General features: G+C 47.6%; 1 protein-coding gene across 4 annotated transcripts in view; it reads right to left on the bottom strand.

Moving 5' to 3' along the window:
* Positions 1-491: 491 nt before the first annotated feature.
* Positions 492-22,141, bottom strand: part of fars2 (phenylalanyl-tRNA synthetase 2, mitochondrial) — a 25,125-nt gene continuing 3,475 nt past the window's right edge. For 3 of the 4 annotated variants that reach the window (XM_037456492.2, XM_062559116.1, XM_037456496.2), the window contains exons 2-10: positions 21,350-21,687; positions 21,079-21,165; positions 20,919-20,978; positions 20,306-20,474; positions 19,834-19,996; positions 19,614-19,745; positions 9,553-9,713; positions 9,167-9,324; positions 492-792 (exon numbers count right to left, since the gene is read on the bottom strand). In XM_037456492.2, the coding sequence (XP_037312389.2) occupies positions 654-792; positions 9,167-9,324; positions 9,553-9,713; positions 19,614-19,745; positions 19,834-19,996; positions 20,306-20,474; positions 20,919-20,978; positions 21,079-21,165; positions 21,350-21,669 (1,389 nt within the window). In that variant the 5' untranslated portion in view covers positions 21,670-21,687 and the 3' untranslated portion in view covers positions 492-653. Of the gene's footprint in view, positions 793-9,166; positions 9,325-9,552; positions 9,714-19,613; positions 19,746-19,833; positions 19,997-20,305; positions 20,475-20,918; positions 20,979-21,078; positions 21,166-21,349; positions 21,688-21,866 lie in introns of all 4 variants that reach the window. The other variant, XM_037456495.2, reaches the window with a different exon arrangement.

Here is a 22,141-nt window from a genome sequence, read left to right as displayed (position 1 = left end):
TTAAATATTAAAGTCTGTGTGTGTGTCTGTGTGTGTACTTGAAGCCTGGCCTCAAACTGTCGGAGCTCAGTTTTAACTCGACTGGAGTGACGAGCGGAGCCATCGGAGGCAGACGGCATGATTGGCAGGGTGGCATTTGGCTGTGTGTGTGTGTGTGTGTGTGTGTGTGTGCGTAGCAGCCTAAGACAGCGTGTCGTCATTATGCTCTGTGTGTGTCTGTAGGAGAGAACTCTGTAACCGGCTGCATTTGCATTATTGTGTGTCAGTTTGTGCCTTTGTGTGCATTAAAACTCACCCTTTCTTCCCAGAGTGCATTGCATGGCTGGACGGACATTCGACGCATGGGAGAGAACAACTGGCAGGTTTTTTGTAAATGAACAGTTAGCATTAGCATTAGCATAGTGATGGCCGGCCCCCTGCGGCTGGAGTTTGATCTCGTGTCCGTCTCCATCCTCTCATCACTCAACTCAAACAACAAAAACAGAACAATGTGACAAAGAAGCGTTTTAATGGTCAAATGCAAAGATACAAAACATACAGTTAAAGACACATTTTCATTTTTCACAATAAAGCTTTATTTGAAGGTTTTTTAAAGTCTCTCTTTGTGTGTGTGTGTGTGTGTGTGTGTCTTTATGTGTGTGTGTGTGTGTGTGTCAGTATCTGCCCTGGACCCCCAGCTCGGCCTCAGCGGTGCGTTCGATTTGCTCGTGGACGAGTCGGACTTCCTGTTGGGTCAAAGTTCGCTCCATGTGACGGTAGATGATGCTGTAACACTGGCTCCTCCTACCGGTCCTAGAGGGGGGGGGGGGGGGAGGGGAGGGGGGGGGGGTCAGTCAGGCTTCCTCCTCATTGGAACGAACCACAGAGCAACAATACATCGCTTATATACTCACTGATTCTGGTTCTATGAATATCTCGCTGCATGGATCATGTGACCAGAGTGTGTGTTTATAAATACACAATTATTATACTTTAATTTTACATCCGCACATGTGTTTGTATCATGGAGGAAGTGTGTTTGTTTTCACGTTCTTCATTCTTTCATCACCGCTCATTGAGATCAATTGTGGCGTCTTATTAATGTTATATTTGAAATAAAAGCATCCGAACAAAACACGACGGGACGTAGAACAGAAACAGAAGGTTCCATCTTTGTTTTCGTGGGCGATGGTGCTCATGGAGTAGTGTGATGAGCTGGGAGCCACAAGGATGGCGGTTCAAACCCCGGCTGCCCCAAGTGTCCCTGAGCAAGACACTGAACCCCTACCTGCTGCACAACTAAACGACATGTGATGTCATGTGCTCCACCTCCTCCCTTTTTCTGGTGGTGGAGACCAAAATCAGAGAGATAAGAGAGAGACTGTGGGAGGAGCGGTCTGACGGAGGTGACGGAGGTGAACTGGAGGGCAGGGAGGAGACGCTCTGTTTAATCATCCTGTGTGGCGAGGGTAGAGCTTCAGTATGTTGAGTTGTCATTTGAGCAGTTACACAAAATAACTAAGCGGATAATAGTTCATCTTTATTGTCCAACAGGAAGTCGTCATCCACAGTTCCCGCCAAAAACAGCCGATCGGATTCTCCTCTTATTTTAGGTCATAAAGGAAAATGAACAGTTGTTTGGGACTTAAAACCAGGAGACCAGAAGGTTGCTGTCGTTGCCATGACAACGAGGCAGAACAAAGCAAACAAACAAACGCATTTCCAGGTTTTCTCAGTAAACTTCTACCCAGACAAACAACATGTTTGGTTGTTTGTTTTGGACAACACTCCACGTCTACGAATGGAACAAATAAGCTGGTGTTTGGGCTGAGATCCCTCAGGGGGGGTAAGAGGCCGGTGTGGGGGGGCGGGTTCGGGTCTGAGATTCAGGCAGCGTTCAACGAGTCCTGCAGAGTCCTTCAGGGTCGACATGTGATGTGAGGAAGTCCTCCACACACAGAGAGGAAGCACTTCCTGTTTGACGCAATGCTTCCTGTGACTTTGTTCATAATATAAAGAAACATGAATGAAAAATAACCAACAAAATGAAAGAGGCTGATTTGAAAATGAGTCCAGTAGTCCTCTAGTGCCTGTGATCTATTAATACATCTGCAGAAATTAGTCAGAGCCGCTCTGAGGGGGGGGGGGGGGCAGGCTGCTCCTCTTCTAAAGATCCGTGGTCACTCACTGTAAACATGGCAGACAAGTTGAGGCAAGTGACCTTTGACCTCTCCTGACTCCTTTCCTTCTACGCCTCTTTTTTCCCTCTTTCTTCCTCCATCTCTTCACATCCCTTTATTTTCCTTCGTCTTTCCTTCCATTTCTTCACCTGTAACCTCTTCCATATTCTTCAAAAATCATTATTCTCTATTCCTTATTCTCTCCTTATTTTAAGTCCATTTTCTCCCTTTATTTTTCTAGAATTATTATTTTGGCTTCTTGCTATTCCTGCTTTCAACCCTTTTCCTGTTAATTCCCCTCCTCCTTACTCTCACCTCCTTGTTCTTCTTCCATCCCACCTCCCTTTGTCCCCATCATTTTCTTCCCTCTTTGCCTCCCATGTCCTTTCCTTCCTTCCTTCTCCTTGCTTCCTTTGTTCCTTCCCTGCTTGCTTCCCTCTGTGACAGCCAGATAAACTGGAGAGTCATCTTCACGCTGATCAAACAGTCTGCGAGCCTTTTTACCGGCCCGAGTGTGTGCATCAATAAGCAGTATGCATACAGTGTGTGTGTGTGTGTGTGTGTGTCGCCTACTGGCCATCTGCTGCAGCACCAGCTGACATGACGAGTGTTTATCGTGACTCACGCGTTCTCTCCTCCTCGTGTCTGTTAGCAGGTTTTTTGTTGCGCCATCAATCAATTTATGATTTAATTTAAATCACAAGCAAAACCTGGTGATGCTCCTACTTACAAGTACCAGTAGTTAGCACTCATAGTGGCAGTAGTAGTAGTACTACTACTAGTTGTGGTACTAGTAGCAGATATTGGAATATTAGCTGCATTAGTAAATGTTGTTGTGTTAGTAGTAAGAGAGCTAACAGAGGAGCACGAAGGCTAACAGAGTAGCACGAAAGCTAACAGAGCAGCACGAAGGCTAACAGAGGAGCACGAAAGCTAACAAAGCAATATGAAGGCTAACAGAGCAGCACGAAGGCTAACAGAGTAGCACGAAAGCTAACAGAGTAGCACGAAGGCTAACAGAGTAGCACGAAAGCTAACAGAGCAGCACGAAGGCTAACAGAGTAGCACGAAGGCTAACAGAGTAGCACGAAAGCTAACAGAGCAGCACGAAGGCTTACAGAGGAGCATGAAGGCTAACAGAGCAGCACGAAGGCTAACAGAGCAACACGAAGGCTAACAGAGTAGCACGAAGGCTAACAGAGGAGCATGAAGGCTAACAGAGCAACACGAAGGCTAACAGAGCAGCACGAAGGCTAACAGAGTAGCATGAAAGCTAACAGAGTAGCACGAAAGCTAACAGAGCAGCACGAAGGCTAACAGAGGAGCACTAAAGCTAACAGAGCAGCATGAAGGCTAACAGAGGAGCATTAAGGCTAACAGAGCAGCACGAAGGCTAACAGAGGAGCACTAAAGCTAACAGAGCAGCATGAAGGTTAACAGAGGAGCATTAAGGCTAACAGAGGAGCACTAAAGCTAACCCCGTAGCATTAGTTACATTAACATGGGGAATAAAATAACACAATTTCTTTCATTTTTTGGTTCTGTGAAATGTGTTTCGGAAGCAAAGAAACCGATTTCCTGTCTCGTTCATGAAGCCACTTCACTAAGTGAGTGTGTGTGTGTGTGTGTGAGTGCGTGTGTTAATTGTATTAAGATGAAAGGAAAGCAGGAAGAGAGCATCGTTATCAGGAAAATGGAGGCAGCAAAAGTGATTTTCCACTAAAGGGTGTGTGTCTGCGGGTGTGTGTGTGTGTGTGTGTGTGTGTGCCTTCATGCATACAATCCAAGATTCATTCACATTACATTTGATCTTTCGGGTAACTGGAGCTTGCTGCTTTGTTTCAGACGTGTGTGTGCGTGCGTATGAGTGTGTGTGTGTGTGTGTGTGTGTGTGTGTGTGAGAGAGTGTGTGTGTGTCTGCGTGTGGATCAATACGTTTTAGAATCTTAGAACATTAGAGCGTGTTGAGCGCGTGGTAGAACATCTGTTAAGCTCTCACATTCAAACGAACATCTGGTCGGATTGAAATGATTAAGAAACTAATTGTTTAAAGGAGTGGCTCCTCGACCAATCAGATCGTCGGTCTGCGTGCACTGTGACGTCTGCGTGGTGTCCACAGTGATGAAATGAATTGTTCTCAGCTGAGGTCACTACAGGTGTTTCAGGTCAAAGTGTGACCGTGTTACCTGGTGACCGCAGGGACTCATATTCACAAGTCCTTTTAACTTCTCTTACTGCTCATTTACATGATTTAGTTCTTACAGCAGATCTCAACAAACTCGATGCAAGACGCCTGCTGGTGAAATAAAAGACGTATTTACCAAGTCATACGAAAGTAGTCGCATTAGTAGAGCGATGGTAGAGTGTCCAACAGAGAACCGCCTCAAACTGCTGTAAGGGACCCGTTCCTCCTCCTCCTGCTCCTGCTCCTCCTCCCCCCCCCCCTTCCCTGGACATCTGAACTCTGACAGAAATGATCGCTCTACATGGTCGACACAGACAGCGAGTGCAGTCTGGGCTCATTTCTGCTGAGAGGATAAGAACCAGCCAGTGGAGACGGGGAGTCGAGTCCAGCCTCAGTGGAACAGATTGAACACGTTGACCTTGTGGACGACCTCGGCCCGAGCTGCACAGCCTGTGAGTGACAGATGAACGATGGCAGCAAACTCTAAGGGCTCTGCAGGGAACGTGGCTTTAAAGTTAGTCACATCTAAATAGTTTATTGAGTTTATTTTGACTGGATCTCCATTAGCTTACACCTCAGGGAACCAAAGAGGGCTGCTGAGACACCTGAATGGTTCTGTTTGTCAAAACTCAAATATACAAAAGTGGAATCTAATACAAAAAATATTCCCATTAAAGTCATCTCAGAAGAAGACAGTGCTGGATAAAAGTCCAACATGAAGGTTTCATTGTGACGAAACACTGGATGTAGAAACTAAAAAGCAACATCCTAGACTTAGAAGACATCTTAAGATGTACTTTGAGCAGCATCTGATGAAACGATTTGTTTACTTTCCAGTCCAATCTTCTTCCCCTCATTCTCCTCAGTGCCTTCAGGACTTCACTCTGCTCCTCATCCCCAGACAATAAGAAGTCAATCTACCTGGATCGAACCTCATCACACACACACACACACACACACACACACAACCCTCTCACAGCGACAGTGATTCCTGGGAGGAACCAGCACGCCGGGCTCAATGTTGGGATCCAGGACGAAGCGTTCATGAAGCTCCCTGGTGAGCACCTTGAGGTCTCATCATGCACTCTGGGCCTCGCCAGTCTCTGCTGGACTTTATCTGAATAATAACGATACAATCGTAAAGTATGTTATTCCTTAACTTTACTCGACCCATTCGTCTTTGGGTCAGATACGGGAGCACTGAGGGCTCAACGGGTTTGTGGATTGTTCTGACCAATAAGCAGACGGGACAGATGTTAGAATTATTGCAACAGCTGGGTCAGAAAAATGATCAAGACCTCCGGCGGGCGGCGTTCCTGGAGGGAGCCCAGAGACCCTGAAGGCGGAAAATGCAGAAAGGAAAACACCTGGAAAACATCTGTTACTCGGCCTGCACATCTGGCCCGAGTCCGAGCCGCGTGTTTTGTATTTCTGGACATTAATTAGCTCCCCAGCTCGTCCAAAGAGGCTTCTGTGAGGAGGTCACATGACTATAAGAGGGCGACCTCCCCATGGAAGCGGCTGATTCGTGTTGGCTGGAACGGACCCAGGCGCCTCGCCGCTAACGGAGCTCTGTGAAGAGGACGCGTCTTGTTGGACTCTTGTGAGACGTTGTGAAAGCTCAACAGGGCCAGAAGAAGTGCTCTTCATCAAATCATCATTGTTCAAGGCTACAGCTCCGTGGTAATTGGTCCCAGTGCGTCCCCCAGATGTGCAGCCAGCTGCAGGCTGTGAGAACCAAATCCAAAGGTCAAAGGTCCTGAACCAAAAGATGGACACCAGGGGGAAGACGAAACTTCACTTCCTGTCCGAGAAACAGCAGAAAACTGCAGTGACGGGGGACATTTATTTATACTTATATATGTATATATACAGTATATATATATATATATACACACACATTTAAATAAATGGACAAGAATATACTTTCATTTAAATTCAGGTTAAACTTGTCCGTTTTCTTTTCTTTTTGTAAATGTTGATGCTTGTTGTCATTCAGTTGTAGATTGTATATCACGTATGTGACATGTGTGCGTATCTGTTTGTGTGTCTGTGTGAATCTGTTCAGCTCCCTGATGTGTTTATCACCCCAGTGAGCGTGAAAGCATGTGTGTGTGTGTGTCTGTGTGTGTGTGTGTGTGTCTGCCATCGTAACCTCGATGCTCAATTACACCCAGATTACCCAGAGGCCCTTGGGGCCGTGGCAGCCGGTGAGCCTGCTGATACAAATCTGGTCTGTTGTTGATACAACGGCTCTAATGCCCATAAAATATTACTGCTACGCACTACATGTATAAACACATCAGGTACACAACACACACACACACACTATTAGGCCAGGGAAGCACAGTAAGCTAATATGCTAACTCTGCAGGGTAACCGAGGGAGGAGGAGGAGGAAGAGGAGGAAGAGGAGGGAAAAGAAAACTGGGAGGAGACGAGGAGGAGGTGACATTTTGAAGAGGAGAATGTTGACATTTACAGAAAAGTTAAGGTGCCATTTAGAGAATAAGACAAAGTATGCAGTGTGTGTGTTGACAGAATAAAATATAGTTAATAGTAGTAAAAGTTGCAGTTTCTTTTAATTTGAAATCTCCGTCATAGCGAAACCCGAACAAAGCCGCTACGTCTCGCATTAAATTGAGTAAATTGGGGATAATACGATGAACTTTGAGGGAAGGTGCAAACCGGGACGACTCCAACGCAGACAACACCGTGGAAGAGACCTGTCAATCACTGTAGCCCCGCCCTTAAGCATCCCATGCTTCATAGTCTGTTTGACTCTACATGGACCATCATTCACTCCATGAACATCATGCTGCATTAAAGAAGTAGAGTCATTTCCTCATAGACGTCTATGGGAGCAGAGGAGTCGCCCCCTGCTGGTCACTACACAGAAGTAGAGTCATTTCCTCATAGACGTCTATGGGAGCAGAGGAGTCGCCCCCTGCTGGTCACTACACAGAAGTAGAGTCATTTCCTCATAGACGTCTATGGGAGCAGAGGAGTCGCCCCCTGCTGGTCACTACACAGAAGTAGAGTCATTTCCTCATAGACGTCTATGGGAGCAGAGGAGTCGCCCCCTGCTGGTCACTACACAGAAGTAGAGTCATTTCCTCATAGACGTCTATGGGAGCAGAGGAGTCGCCCCCTGCTGGTCACTACACAGAAGTAGAGTCATTTCCTCATAGACGTCTATGGGAGCAGAGGAGTCGCCCCCTGCTGGTCACTACACAGAAGTAGAGTCATTTCCTCATAGACGTCTATGGGAGCAGAGGAGTCGCCCCCTGCTGGTCACTACACAGAAGTAGAGTCATTTCCTCATAGACGTCTATGGGAGCAGAGGAGTCGCCCCCTGCTGGTCACTACACAGAAGTAGAGTCATTTCCTCATAGACGTCTATGGGAGCAGAGGAGTCGCCCCCTGCTGGTCACTACACAGAAGTAGAGTCATTTCCTCATAGACGTCTATGGGAGCAGAGGAGTCGCCCCCTGCTGGTCACTACACAGAAGTAGAGTCATTTCCTCATAGACGTCTATGGGAGCAGAGGAGTCGCCCCCTGCTGGTCACTACACAGAAGTAGAGTCATTTCCTCATAGACGTCTATGGGAGCAGAGGAGTCGCCCCCTGCTGGTCACTACACAGAAGTAGAGTCATTTCCTCATAGACGTCTATGGGAGCAGAGGAGTCGCCCCCTGCTGGTCACTACACAGAAGTAGAGTCATTTCCTCATAGACGTCTATGGGAGCAGAGGAGTCGCCCCCTGCTGGTCACTACACAGAAGTAGAGTCATTTCCTCATAGACGTCTATGGGAGCAGAGGAGTCGCCCCCTGCTGGTCACTACACAGAAGTAGAGTCATTTCCTCATAGACGTCTATGGGAGCAGAGGAGTCGCCCCCTGCTGGTCACTACACAGAAGTAGAGTCATTTCCTCATAGACGTCTATGGGAGCAGAGGAGTCGCCCCCTGCTGGTCACTACACAGAATGCAGTTTTAACACCTGAAGGTTGCTTACTGCTTCATTTCAGGTCATACATGAAAGGTGAAACATGTCTGTTTCATCACAGATTGAAGCGTTTATAATAATAATCCATCGCTCAGTGAAGTTTGTGTCATTTATATTCAGGATGTTAAATGTTTTCCAGCATATTTATACTTTGCACAGCCAAGATTTTAATATTCATTATTCTATTCTCATTGGTCTCTTGAACAAAACATCATATTTACTCTGTGTGTTAAAGGTACTTCTACTAGTACTATCTGCACTAACTACCACAAACTAACCCTTGCTATTTAAAAAAAGAACATTAAGAAGCTGAAAGATGAGTTGTGTTTTTTACGCACTGCAGCGCCCTCTCTGCACACACACACACACACACACACACACACACACACACACGTAACGTAAAACACACTCACTTTCCCGACCTTGCGTTATTTTGTGTCAGAGTTTTGTGAAAAATAACTTCTCAGCCACTTCCCACAGCTGGCTTTTACACACACACACACACACACACACACACACACACACACATTAAAAAATGAGACGTCATCACCGAGCTGAAAGGTGTTCGAGGACAGCTGTGTGTCGAGTCAAAGGCACATCTCACCGTACAAATGGAGTGTGTGTGTGTGTGTGTGTGTGTGTGTTTGTGTAAAAGTGTGCGTTGATGACACATTCATTGTCCATCAGTGACCTTCGCTTCTCGCTTCTTTCTGATTTGTTGGTTCTTTTTCTTTCTCCATTATTAAAGCGTTTTGCTTCCTATTGTTTAATGAAGTGAGTGTGTGTGTGTGTGTGTGTGTGTGTGCGTTTTCCTACTTTGGGTGTGTGAACTGGTCCACCAGCGAGACCTTCTCCACCAGGTCGCCTCCGATGGAGCGGACCAGCTCGTAGAAGTCGTTCTCGTTGAAGTCGCCTCCGCCCTCCGGCAGCCAGAAGGAGATGTCGTTGAGGAGGGGGGGGTACTTACTGAGCGGCTGGGGGGGCACAAAGGACCAACAATCAACACTTGGAGACTATCTAGACCTGATAGAAGAGAACGTCTCGTAATCTTACAGAGAAAAGGCATTTAGGACTTAGTTATTATTCTTGCATCATGCATCGTGCCCCCCCCCCCCTTCAGCCAAGGTTACACTTTGTTGGATTGGTTGATTAGTAGACCAGCTGTGGAGATCCACCTGAGGCTCCTCCCCCTGGCTGTGTACCTGGAAGCAGACGGGCTGATGGACCTCCTCCACCCGGAACTGTCCCAGGAAGCGCTCGTCGCGGCTCCAGAAGAGCCGGATGTCGGGGATGCCGTAGAGGACCATGGCCAGCCTCTCCAGACCGAGGCCGAAGGCCCAGCCCACCTTGCCCCCCGCCCCGGCTGCAGAAACAGAAAGCCTAGATTAGCCGTGCCTCCCTAAGCCTAGAGGAGGAGACCAAAACCTGAGAGAGAAGTTTCACTTTCACTTCTCATTTCAGAACAAAACTCTTCCGCTGCTTCGAGGCAGGTCAAAGCAGAGGGCGAGTGCCCGGAGGAATAAAGGATTATGGGTAATTCTGAGGATCTCACACATTTCTGAGCCCGATGAGAGGGAAGCGCTTTCTCTCTCTGGGATGAAGACTAATTGAGACAAAGCGGTTTCTCTCCCTGAACTCAGCGAGGAAATCATTCAGGATTTAATCCTGGCCTTAATTCAGGCGGTTCAGGAAGTGGGTTTTCATTTAAAGAGGTAAAACGTCATCATCACCAAGAGAAGATCTGAGAATAACATTCAGTTGAAATAGCCACAGATTTCATGAAGATACAAACATCAGCTTCACGGTGGAGCCGTTTGGTTCATCCTCTGGGGATCACGAACGCCTCATTAGAACCTCCGCCCTCCAGCCAATGGTTGTTGAGATGACTCAGGATGGACCACAGAGATGCACCAGCAGAAAACCCCCACAGAGAGGACCAGGAAGCAGAACCTGCTTATCGAGAACCTCCGTAATGGAATCAGAATAGAATATAGAAGATGTCCCACATGAGAAGGCTTCTCGGGATCAGAGTCCTGTCATTCACATCCTGTGACATCATCGCCCAGTTCTTCTTCTCAGGCACGAGGAAGAACCTGCTTTGATTGGAAATTCTTCTGCTTATTATTATGATGTACAGCCCCCCCCCCCCCCCTCCCTCGACTCCACAAAGCACTAATGCACGTAAACACACACACACACACACACACACACACCTTCACATCCTGGGCTGGGCGGTCCTGGTCCAATCAGTGGACGGGGAATGTGCTTTCTATGCTAATGCGCGGCGGGTCGGGGGGTTTGGGGGGGTCGCAGCAGATGAGGGAACGCTCTGGAATGAATCTCCACTTCATGACAACGCAAAATCAATCTGATCTGTGACTCCTCTCCTCCTCTTTCTGCACCTCCTTTCTTCTCTGGTCTCCTCTGCTACTCTTTGTCTCCAGGTCTTACTCATTGAAGCCCCCCCCCCCACCCCACCCCCCCCTTCTTCCATTTCTTTACTTTTTCCTTGTCTTTATTCATTTTTCACTCATTTCCTGCTGTCCTTTCTGCTTTCTCTTTTTTCTGGTCAACAGATTCTCAACAGAAACAAGAGCAGACGTCGTGTGCGAGTTGAAGCCTCAGAGTTAATCTGCAGGTTAAACTGTTGATGGAGTCTTTGGCAGAGATGTTCACATCTTCAGTTCTTGGAAGGAGCAGAAGAGCAGATTTAGGACTGAATTCATCAGTAATCCCACTGAAGATTAACGAGAGGAGACAAAGTGTGAGAGGAGCTCCACAAACATGCGCCGCACCCAAGAAGCGTCTTTCTTCTCTCCGATTGGTCGGCTGGACACAACATCTGGGCACGTGGTCTCATCCCAGAATGCATCTTACCAGGCTCATAAAGTCACTACTTGAGACCACATCCTGCCTGCTTTAACCCACTTTATATTCATGGAGTAACTTCCTCTCTTCCTTCTCTTTCCTCGCCGCTGTGGTTCTCCCCCCCCGAAAAAGCTTCCTGCCTCGTCTGCTTCTGCCCCCTCTGCCCCCCCCCATACCCCCCACCCCTCTCATCCCTCTCATCCTTCTCTCATCCCATCACATCCCTCTCATCCTTCTCATCCCTCTCATCCCTCTCATCCCTCTCATCCTTCTCTCATCCCATCACATCCCTCTCATCCCCCCCACATCCCTCTCATCCTTCTCATCCCTCTCATCCTTCTCTCATCCCATCACATCCCTCTCATCCCTCTCATCCTTCTCTCATCCCATCACATCCCTCTCATCCCTCTCATCCTTCTCTCATCCCATCACATCCCCCCCACATCCCTCTCATCCCTCTCATCCTTCTCATCCCTCTCATCCCTCTCATCCCTCACATCCCCCTCATCCCTCTCATCCCTCTCATCCCCCACATCCCTCTCATCCCTCTCATCCCCCCCACCCCTCTCATCCCTCTCATCCTTCTCTCATCCCATCACATCCCCCCCACATCCCCCACATCCCTCTCATCCCTCTCATCCTTCTCTCATCCCATCTCATCCCTCTCATCCCTCTCATCCCTCTCATCCCCCCCACCCCTCTCATCCCTCTCATCCTTCTCTCATCCCATCACATCCCCCCCACATCCCCCACATCCCTCTCATCCCTCTCATCCCTCTCATCCCCCACACCCCTCTCATCCCTCTCATCCCTCTCATCCCTCTCATCCTTCTCTCATCCCCCACATCCCTCCTACTATATATTATGTATTAATGGCTGCATTGTGAGAGGTTGGGTGGAAACCTGCAGCATTGTGATTGGGTGAAATGATTACGTACAGGAATGTGAGACGTCTTAAAGCCAGTTCAAATACACAAACCAGTCCCTCCCCATCAATGAGAGAACTAAAGCAAACACTATTTACACAAAGCTGAGTGCAGCCAGGGTAAAGGAAGTAGAATCTGAAGACTTTTCATCTCATGCCACACCCATAGAAATGAGAAAATCATAGAAACATTGTCATCTTACTTGGAATAAGGAGCTCTTTAGTGGCTGAGAGTTTGCAGCTGTGAATGTCGCTAATTTTCAAACTTTCAAATATGAACATATTGAAATACTGCCATGCTTATTATTGCGGCGAACTTGGTGTAGGCATCTCAATTATTAAGAGAAACCTTGATGATCAACATATGGGGACTAGATATTGACTGAAGGACAAAGCTCCTGTTCGTTGTAGTAAAGGGGGTGTAGAACTGAATCCAACTCATAGACTTGAAGGTCTGGACATCAGAAGCCTGTTTTTTTAAAGGCTATGTTTTGGGCTGTAGGAACGATGTCAGGTGGTGAACTGCGTTTTGGGGATGTGCAGATGGTCGATAACCTTCATGTGAGAGCTTGAACTGAAGGCCTGGCAGAGTAGTCTATGAACATGAGGTTATAGGACCGGTCTATAAACTGAAGATATGCGCTGTACAGACCTGGTTGTGTGTTTAGACTTTTAGGCTCAAATTTGGCCTGCAGGGCTTTTGAGACCTCTGCGAGCATGTGTCCCACCGGCCCATCTCGATGGGCTCAACCAGCAGAACCAGAGACAAGAGCCAGCAACAGATTAACGACAGTGATGCTAACGAGAAAAATCACACATCTGACGCACGAGACACTGACGTACAGACGACCACGAAGGAAGCTGAGAAACACACATGACTGATGCTGGAGAGTCAGCCTGAGAGGGTGTGTGTCTGTGTGTGTGTGTGTGTGTGTGTCTGTGTGTGTGTGTGTGGGCCGGTATCATTGCACTGAGCCGCAGTGTGGCACAGACGTCAGCCAAAACAGATTGCACGACACAAAAAGGGGAAAGATGGCCGGGCGCATCATCGCTGTGTGTGTGTGTGAGATTCAGACAACTCGCTGCCCTCCCTTTTTTCTCACTCATCTCCGCAATGCCAGGCCCCCTCCCTCAGCCAATCAGGGAAGCTCGGTGGTTTCTGTGTGTGTGAGTGAGCGCGCACCGGCATCGCCGTCTGTCGATGACGTCATCGTGTAACGATCAAAGTAGGTTAAAACAGCAGAGGATATTGGTACCTAGATTAGACCAAAACACCACAGAATGCATTTCAAAAGAAGACAGCTTTGATCCATCGCTTTGTTGCAGTTGTATCACAGTACCAAAGAACAGCAAACATTATTGGACTGAACCAGTTAAAATGCTGGTAGGTACTGGAAATAAGACACCAGTTGTTACTGGACAACACAAATCACTCCAGTGGGATTCCAGTGATGCTACATTCCTGTTGAATCCATAAAAGAACACCAGGAACGATTGGACCAAACCAACGCTTCTTAACCAGAGAACAATGGACCAAACCAACGCTTTTTAACCAAAGAACAATGGACCAAACCAACGCTTCTTAACCAAAGAACATTGGACCAAACCAACGCTTCTCAACCAGAGAACAATGGACCAAACCAACGCTTCTCAACCAGAGAACAATGGACCAAACCAACGCTTCTTAACCAGAGAACAATGGACCAAACCAACGCTTCTTAACCAGAGAACAATGGACCAAACCAACGTTTCTTAACCAAAGAACAATGGACCAAACCAACGCTTCTTAACCAAAGAACATTGGACCAAACCAACGCTTCTTAACCAGAGAACAATGGACCAAACCAACGCTTCTCAACCAGAGAACAATGGACCAAACCAACGCTTCTTAACCAGAGAACAATGGACCAAACCAACGCTTCTTAACCAGAGAACAATGGACCAAACCAACGCTTCTTAACCAGAGAACAATGGACCAAACCAACGTTTCTTAACCAAAGAACAATGGACCAAACCAACGCTTCTTAACCAAAGAACAATGGACCAAACCAACGCTTCTTAACCAGAGAACAATGGACCAAACCAACGCTTCTTAACCAGGGAACATTGGACCAAACCAACGCTTCTTAACCAGAGAACAATGGACCAAACCAACACTTCTTAACCAGAGAACAATGGACCAAACCAACGCTTCTTAACCAGAGAACAATGGACCAAACCAACGCTTCTTAACCAGAGAACAATGGACCAAACCAACGCTTCTTAACCAGAGAACAATGGACCAAACCAACGCTTCTTAACCAAAGAACATTGGACCAAACCAACGCTTCTTAACCAGGGAACATTGGACCAAACCAACGCTTCTTAACCAAAGAACATTGGACCAAACCAACGCTTCTTAACCAGAGAACAATGGACCAAACCCATGCTAAGTAACTTTGATATGACAATAGATGTTTAAATATATTTCCATGGAGTGTGTCTATGGTAACAGCCTAAATTTCAAAATAAAAGACCCTATGAAGGAGTTTGATCCCATCAGTCCCGACTCCAGACAGCCGGTTAGAGGAACAAGTTATTACGAAGCCCTCAGAGGCTCCTCTCTTCACCTCGCTACACCTCATCCGTCACCCTCTGCGGCCCTAAATGGACTATTGGCAGCCTCCCCACCATGATTAATAGATGGAAACCCTCAGTGGCAGCTCTTGGAGAGGGAAAGTCAACCCTGGTGCATCATGGGAGAAATTTGGACTGTCGCTGGTTTAACTGAGAATGATAAAAGGGTATGAAACATGAAACTATAGTTTTACTAGAACTCAATGATTAAATAAGGTTTTGTACATTTCCTGTAACTGGAACACAGAAGTAGAGTCATTTCCTCATAGACGTCTATGGGAGCAGAGGAGTCGCCCCCTGCTGGTCACTACACAGAAGTAGAGTCATTTCCTCATAGACGTCTATGGGAGCAGAGGAGTCGCCCCCTGCTGGTCACTACACAGAAGTAGAGTCATTTCCTCATAGACGTCTATGGGAGCAGAGGAGTCGCCCCCTGCTGGTCACTAAAGAGAATGCAGCTGAACCACAGGTTGCTGTCTGATAGATCTTTCTCAGATCTTATTCATGAAGTACGGGCATTCTTCTGGAGACACAGTTTGAAGCGTGATTGTTGGGTTTAGCTGTAAGCCGTGTGCACACTGCAGCGAGACGTCACAGCACACGGAACACAAGCGTCATAAATCACCCACATGTCCAAACATTGACTGAGCCATGAGACTCTGTTTAGTCAGCAGCTCTCTGGTTTCGACCACATCATCCATTTCTCACAAAGAGAGCACAAAAGCACGGAGATTTTTTTTAATCCTTCACTTCGATTATATTTGTTTCCTTTCATTCTAAAACTGTTTTTACTGGAACAAAGTCCTGAATGAGCCCAAAAAAACACAAACAATGAGTCATGATTCCAAATACTGTACTCAAAGACCCTGAAGATGAGACAAAGAGGTTTTTATGGTCATTGTAGGGGAGTGAGCATCCGCATGCCAATCAGCCGGACTGGGGGGGGGGGCGCTCACACAGCTTAGCCGCCTGATCCCTGTTTAGTGGAGGTTAAGACACTTTATGTCAGGGACAGTCCAGAATATAAAGAGACTAAGTGTGGAGCGCGGGGTCAGTCAGAGGACCATGTGAACCAGATCCCGTCTAGTCCTGATCCTCCATGTGATCTGGTCTCATGTAGTCCTGATCCTCCATGTGATCTGGTCTCATGTAGTCCTGATCATCCATGTGATCTGGTCTCATGCAGTCCTGATCCTCCATGTGATCTGGTCTCATGTAGTCCTGATCCTCCATGTGATCTGGTCTCATGTAGTCCTGATCATCCATGTGATCTGGTCTCATGTAGTCCTGATCCCCCCCCCCCCTCCACAGAAGAAGAAACCAGAGTCGTGATCAATAGAAGACGTGATTCAAGCCTCCGTAATGAGAAACACACCTTTTACCTTAATAAAGACGTCTACGTGTTAATTAGACCGACAGCCTGAGTGCAAGGTGTGTGTGTGTGTGTGTGCGTGTGTGTCTGTGTGCCTGTGTGTGTGTCTGTGTGTGTGTGTGTGTGCCTGTGTGTGTGTGTGTGTGTGTGTGTGTGTGTGTGTGTGTGTGTGTGTGTGTGTGTGTGTGCGTGTGTGTCTGTGTGCCTGTGTGTGTGTCTGTGTGTGTGTGTGTGTGCCTGTGTGTGTGTGTGTGTGTGTGTGTGTGTGCGTGTGTGTGTGCGTGTGACGTTGTTCTGAAAGCAGGTGTGAAAGAGAAAATGTAGAACGAGTTCAGAGCGTCTCCTTCATCCCACTTCCTGTCCTGATGAGCTGCAGCGATTCAATTATTACCTGCTTCTTATCCTCTGAGACACACACAGACACACACACACACACACACACACACACACACACAGACACACAATTATCCCATCCTGCAGGGAAACTGCAATTACTTAATTATACTGACATGTTGAGGTACTTTCCTTCTCGACTGAAAATGTAGTTTTTACTGCTCTGTTTTTATCAAAAAGCTTTAGTCACTTTTCAGTTATAATAATTAAATTAATAATTAATGAATCTTGATGAAGTAGTAGAAGTAAAAGTGTTGACCACATTCATAATTGTAATACAGTAATATATATCACACATGACAAAATGACCTTTGTAAACTGATTATAGCTGTTAGCTCTGACCTCCACTTCAAAATAAAATCAGTTGCTTTTATTCTGAAAGCAGAGGCAATGTGAAACGTCTTAGCATTAGCAGTGACTGACAAAATATAAATACACTATGAATAATATAAATGAGTTTGTTTTGAGTTAGAAGTTGGACCTTTATTGTGAAGGAGGCCATGTCTTCCCCTCACAGTAGAAAAGGTGTGTGTAAAAATGTTAATGGTGTAAATCCACTGAGATCCAACCTTCATTAAAACACAAAGGATTCATAACAGATTTGTCTCTAAGTAACGTGATGTCATTGAAGGCATCACTGATGCACACATGACTCAGGTGTTCACTGAGTGTCTCCGTCTTCCTGTCCAGTGTCTGTCTGCAGAATGGTGTCCCCCTGCCTTAATGACGTTGCATTAACACAGTAAAGTCCAGACTATAAAGACCAGAGTCTTTTCAAAGTAAAACAAACAAGTTCATGTGTCACTTTGTTCTTTGTGAGATAACGGAGTGTTTTTGAAGGTTGAGGAAAGAAAGGATGAGACAGAAATGACAGGAAGGAAGGAAACAAAAGACAAAGGAGGATGATTGATTATTGTTGTTGAACTGGATTTTCATGTTATTATAATTTTATTAGTTTCTTCAGATGAAAATAGGGTTAACCCCCATGTGTGTGTGTGGGGGGGGGGGGGGGCACCAGCTGTCCACCAGTTATTGCCCTCACTGGGAGAACCGGGGGATAAAAGGAAGGGGGGGGGATTAAAGACTGGATGTGAGAAGGAGAGAAAGAGGAAAGGAGGAAAGGATGGAGAAATAACGGAGGAATAAATCAACTAAAGAGTGAAGGAAGGAGGGAAAGGGGGGGTGAAAGGAGGTGTCAATCTACACAGAGGGGTCAGAGGTCAGAAGAAGGCGGGGCTTAACAAGCAAGGAAACACAAATGCAGGAGGAGGATCGCCACGCTTCTCATTATCTCTCTTTAGGAAACCTACTCCAAGCTCACCGGGGGAGGGGGGGTCACATGATTTATTCAGAGTAGGAAGGGGGGGGGGATTAAGACAGAAGTGCCACCTGAACCACACACACAGGTCTGGGGGGGCGGGTTTGAGGGGCTGTTAATTTTCACCAACACGACTTTAATCAGATTTCTGCTCACACACACGCACACACACACACACACACACACACACACACACACACACACACACACACACACACACACACACATAATCCTGTCCCATGGGGGTCCGTGTGTCTAAATCAGTTTCTGGCGTGGAGGTGTGGTCATTAGCGCCAAGTCCCATATGCTGCCCGCTGCCACTGAGGGAACCCCCCCCCCCCCCACACACACACACACACACACACACACCTCCCTCCTCTCTCGTTTCCTCCCCTCACCTCTCTCATTAACTCCCCCCCTCGTCACATTGGGCCTCGGGCAACACATATGGCGTCACGCTTCCTCGCCATTAAATAAGGCACAAACACACACACCCTGTTGCCTTTGGTCCTGCTACTCGTTTAATCTTTCCTACCTCCTCTTTCCTTTCTCCTAATGCTTACTTGTCTCCTTCCTTGTCCTAGCTCCGCCCCTTCATCCTCCCATCCTTCTCCCTCCATCACACCAACCGATCCATCCCCTCACCTCCATTTTTTGTCTTACTCTTTGTCTCTCACTCTGTGCTCGAGAAAAAAAGTGCTTGTTAGTGTGTGTATGTGTGTGTGTGTGTGTGTGGGGGGGGGTGCAGGGGGGTTGTTTCCAAGGCAACGGCACCACACTGCCGCAGTGGATACGAAAAGGAGGTGGAGAGTGTGAGTGTGAGAGACGGACTCGAGTCCAGGAGTCAAGAGAGAGTGAGCGAATTAAAGAAAGAAGAGAGAGTGTGTGTGTGTGTGTGTGTGTGTGTGTGTGTGTGTGTGTGTGTGTGTGTGTGTGTCAACACTATGAATGTCAAGTGCATTGCTGCAGTGCCAAGGGCATAGACACTGCCAACGTTATCACACACACACACACACACACACTGTGAATGAAGTGCAGAGCGACATCATGTGAAAGACAGTTGTAGAAGAAGAGGAGCCGTTAGAACCAGAATATGAAGAAGTCTTCTTTCTGATGACATCACGCGAGTTAGTTCACAGGTCAGCTGATCACATGATAACCTTTATAAAGATATCTAAATGTCTTCTCTGAAGAACCCTTCAAGCTTAAAACACGTCTTCCTTTCAGTCTCACACACCTGAGTGGACATCTCAGTGTGAAGTATAGAGAGGCATCTTCTTAACGAGGTGCTCTGTGTGTGTGTGTCTTTTCGTCCTAAAACATGTATTATTGATTGGAACAAGTGGAGCGCTGCAGCTTTGTTCAAGGGCAGAGCTAGCCACTTAGCACAGGTACAGAGGGGGGGGGGGCACACAGACCGACAGGGACATCTGCATCTGACTCTCTGACCGTGGAGGTGACCTTTGTTTGGTCTCTTTGTGTCCACATGTCTCACTCCCTGTTGGACAAATAGACAGATCAATCCCTGACCTGAGTGTGTGTGTGTGTGTGTGTGTGTGTGTGTGCACTCAGATCACTGACACATCACACACACAGAGGGCAGCTCAGGTCCGTGGACATGAAGACCATGTGAAGCGGTCAACAGGTCCAGAAACAGAAGAACAAATGTGGGTTGAAGAGGTCCCAGCATGCACTGCTCACAGGCTGGAGGCAGCGACAGTGTGTGTGTGTGTGTGTGTGTGTGTGTGTGTGTGTGTGTGTGTGTGCTGACCTGAGCTCAGCAGCTCCTGCTCCATCACTCCACAGCCCAGCACCTCCATCCAGTCGCCCTGGAAACGCACCTCCAGCTCAAAGGAGGGGTGAGTGAAGGGGAAGTAACAGTCGACCCACCGCACCTCCACATCTGAACGGGTTGATCACAATGAGGAGGAGAAGAGGGGGATATGCACCATGGTGTGGAGGAGGAAGAGGAAGCCTCAGGTGTCACTCACCTGGTCCAAACAGGTGAGTGACGAGTCGAGCCAGCGTGGTCTTCAGGTTGAACACCAGCAGCTTCACGGCCTCCAGAGAGTGAGTTTCCTGTTTCTGAGGCGAGCGCCGACCTCCGGCCTCAAACAGGGACAGCTCCTCGCCGTGCTGCACCCCCGAGAACAGCTGGAAGACACGCGGGACACATCTGGAGCCTCACAAGTCTACTGGAGCCTCACAAGTCTACTGGAGCCACGTGGCCATTGGACGGGAGGAGGCAGAATGAGGATGTCTCCTAGCTGGCTAGTTAGCTTGTTCATCTTATTTAACCAGTTTAACGGTTTAACAGTGAAGTGCCAGCAGGCCACTGGTTCCACGCAGTTGTCGTGCTACACAATCATCTCACAGCGTGGCCTTCTGCTGACGGCTTCAGAGGCCAGCAGAGGGCGGGGCCAACCCACCAGCAGCCTCCTCCAGTCGCCACGGGGCCTCTACCTGGTGGTTGGAGAAGAGTCGGACCCCCTCCATCTGGTGGAAGACGGGGTAGTGGCTGGCGTCGATCTCGTCCCGCCGGTAGACGTCTCCGGCCAATAAGAAGGCGTCGAGGCCGGAGCTCACCAGCTCCCTCTGGTGGGCGGAGGTGTGAGCGCGAAGCATCGTTCTCCTGAAACGTGGTTAGTGACACGCTTTGAAACTACATCCATGTGATCAATCGCATCAATAGATTGAATATTCAATTAAGTTTCATTTTACAGCCAGCAAGTTTATGTTATTTAAAGCAAAGCCAACTGAATGCAACTTTGATGTTATATAGATATCTATATAGATATATATATTATTACTTGTACTGTACTTTTACTACCTGAAAGATCAGTTTATTTTTATTGCATGAAGTATGAAACTGCTTTTTAGCTCAAAAGATCAGAATACTTCTCTACTTTTGAGTATTAGTACATGGTTGTATTGGTACACGGTTGTATTGGTACATAGTTGTATTAGTACTTATAGTAATTAGTACTGTTGATGTGTCGTTGCTGACATTTAAATCATCAGAAATCCAAATGACATCAAAAGAGATGCATTGTGGGTGGTGCTCAGCGCCCCTCACCTGTTCAGGTAGTAGTTATCTCCTCGCTTCCTGCTGGGATGGTTGGGCGGGATCAGCAAGCTGTCAATCAAACCACAGATGTTTCAGAAGTATGTTTTACATTTATTAGAACAGCTGAGAAAGAACTGGTAGTTCTGTGAAAGCGCTGAGAGGTGCCCACCTGTCGAAGTTCTGCTCCACGGTAACCACGGGGCTCAGGTTGTCATGGACGGAGAACAAAGGGTTGCCCGAGCGACCGACGTAAGCGCTGCGGGGGGGTCAGACAGACGACGTGGTTATTGACCCATGAGCAGAATAAACAGACAGACCCCAGAACCCTGATCATATGGATATAGATTTGAAGGCCGCAGTCTAAACATTGAAGTACAACTGTTTGGTAAAAAGTTAAAGTGCTGGTAGTTAAAGTGTCAGAACCAGACGGGGGGCGTCACCTGTAGAAGTGGGCTTTGATCCGCTCCTTCATCAGCCACAGAGGATGCTGCGGTTGGTTGTGCAGGTTGCGTCCGACCTTGGCCAAGACGCTCGGCGCGACGTTGGTGAAGTCGTCGCGGCTGTAGGAGTGGCCCAACACCTCCACCGAGTCCCGACCAATCAGGGCTTGAGGGGCGCGGCCATCCGTGCTGAGGCGTCTGCGCGATGCTGCGCCGCCATTGGGCGACAGTGTTGACAGGCACCAGCGATGGCGCACGGGGAGGGGCGGGCCATGTAGGAGGGGGAGGAGCAACGACACAGGGCTGTTGAGGAGCCTCATGCTGATTGGTCCATGAGGCTGGAGCAGCATTAGAGGGAGGGATTAGAACATCTGGACCATTGCAAACATGAGTTTATGGTTCAAATCTGCATCGATTCTTTGACCAAAACAGATCAACTTACTTATGTTGCTGCAAGTTTCCTACTAAGTTAAAGACTATGACGATGAGTCTGTGAGTTTAGCTGATAAATGCTCACCAGCTAGTCTCTGACTGTGTGATGGTCAGCCAGTGGAGAGACAAAGCGAGCAGGATGTGGATCAAAGCCCATCGTGAAAAACTAAACGAAGCACCTCCTCAGCGGAGGTCAGAGGAGGTGAAGAAAATCAGAAAGGAGAAAAAGAAATAGACTCATTTCATCTCATCACCTTCTCTCACTGATTCCTCCCCCCATCATTCAACCTCTGACAGGAGACGAGACAATCGCCCTTTCATCTGTCCCCATTAAATATTTGTACTCACACACACAAACGG

The sequence above is a fragment of the Pungitius pungitius genome, chromosome 19, assembly GCF_949316345.1.
Source record: "Pungitius pungitius chromosome 19, fPunPun2.1, whole genome shotgun sequence".
NCBI lineage: Eukaryota > Metazoa > Chordata > Actinopteri > Perciformes > Gasterosteidae > Pungitius > Pungitius pungitius.
This window is presented reverse-complemented; position numbering and strand designations above follow the sequence as displayed.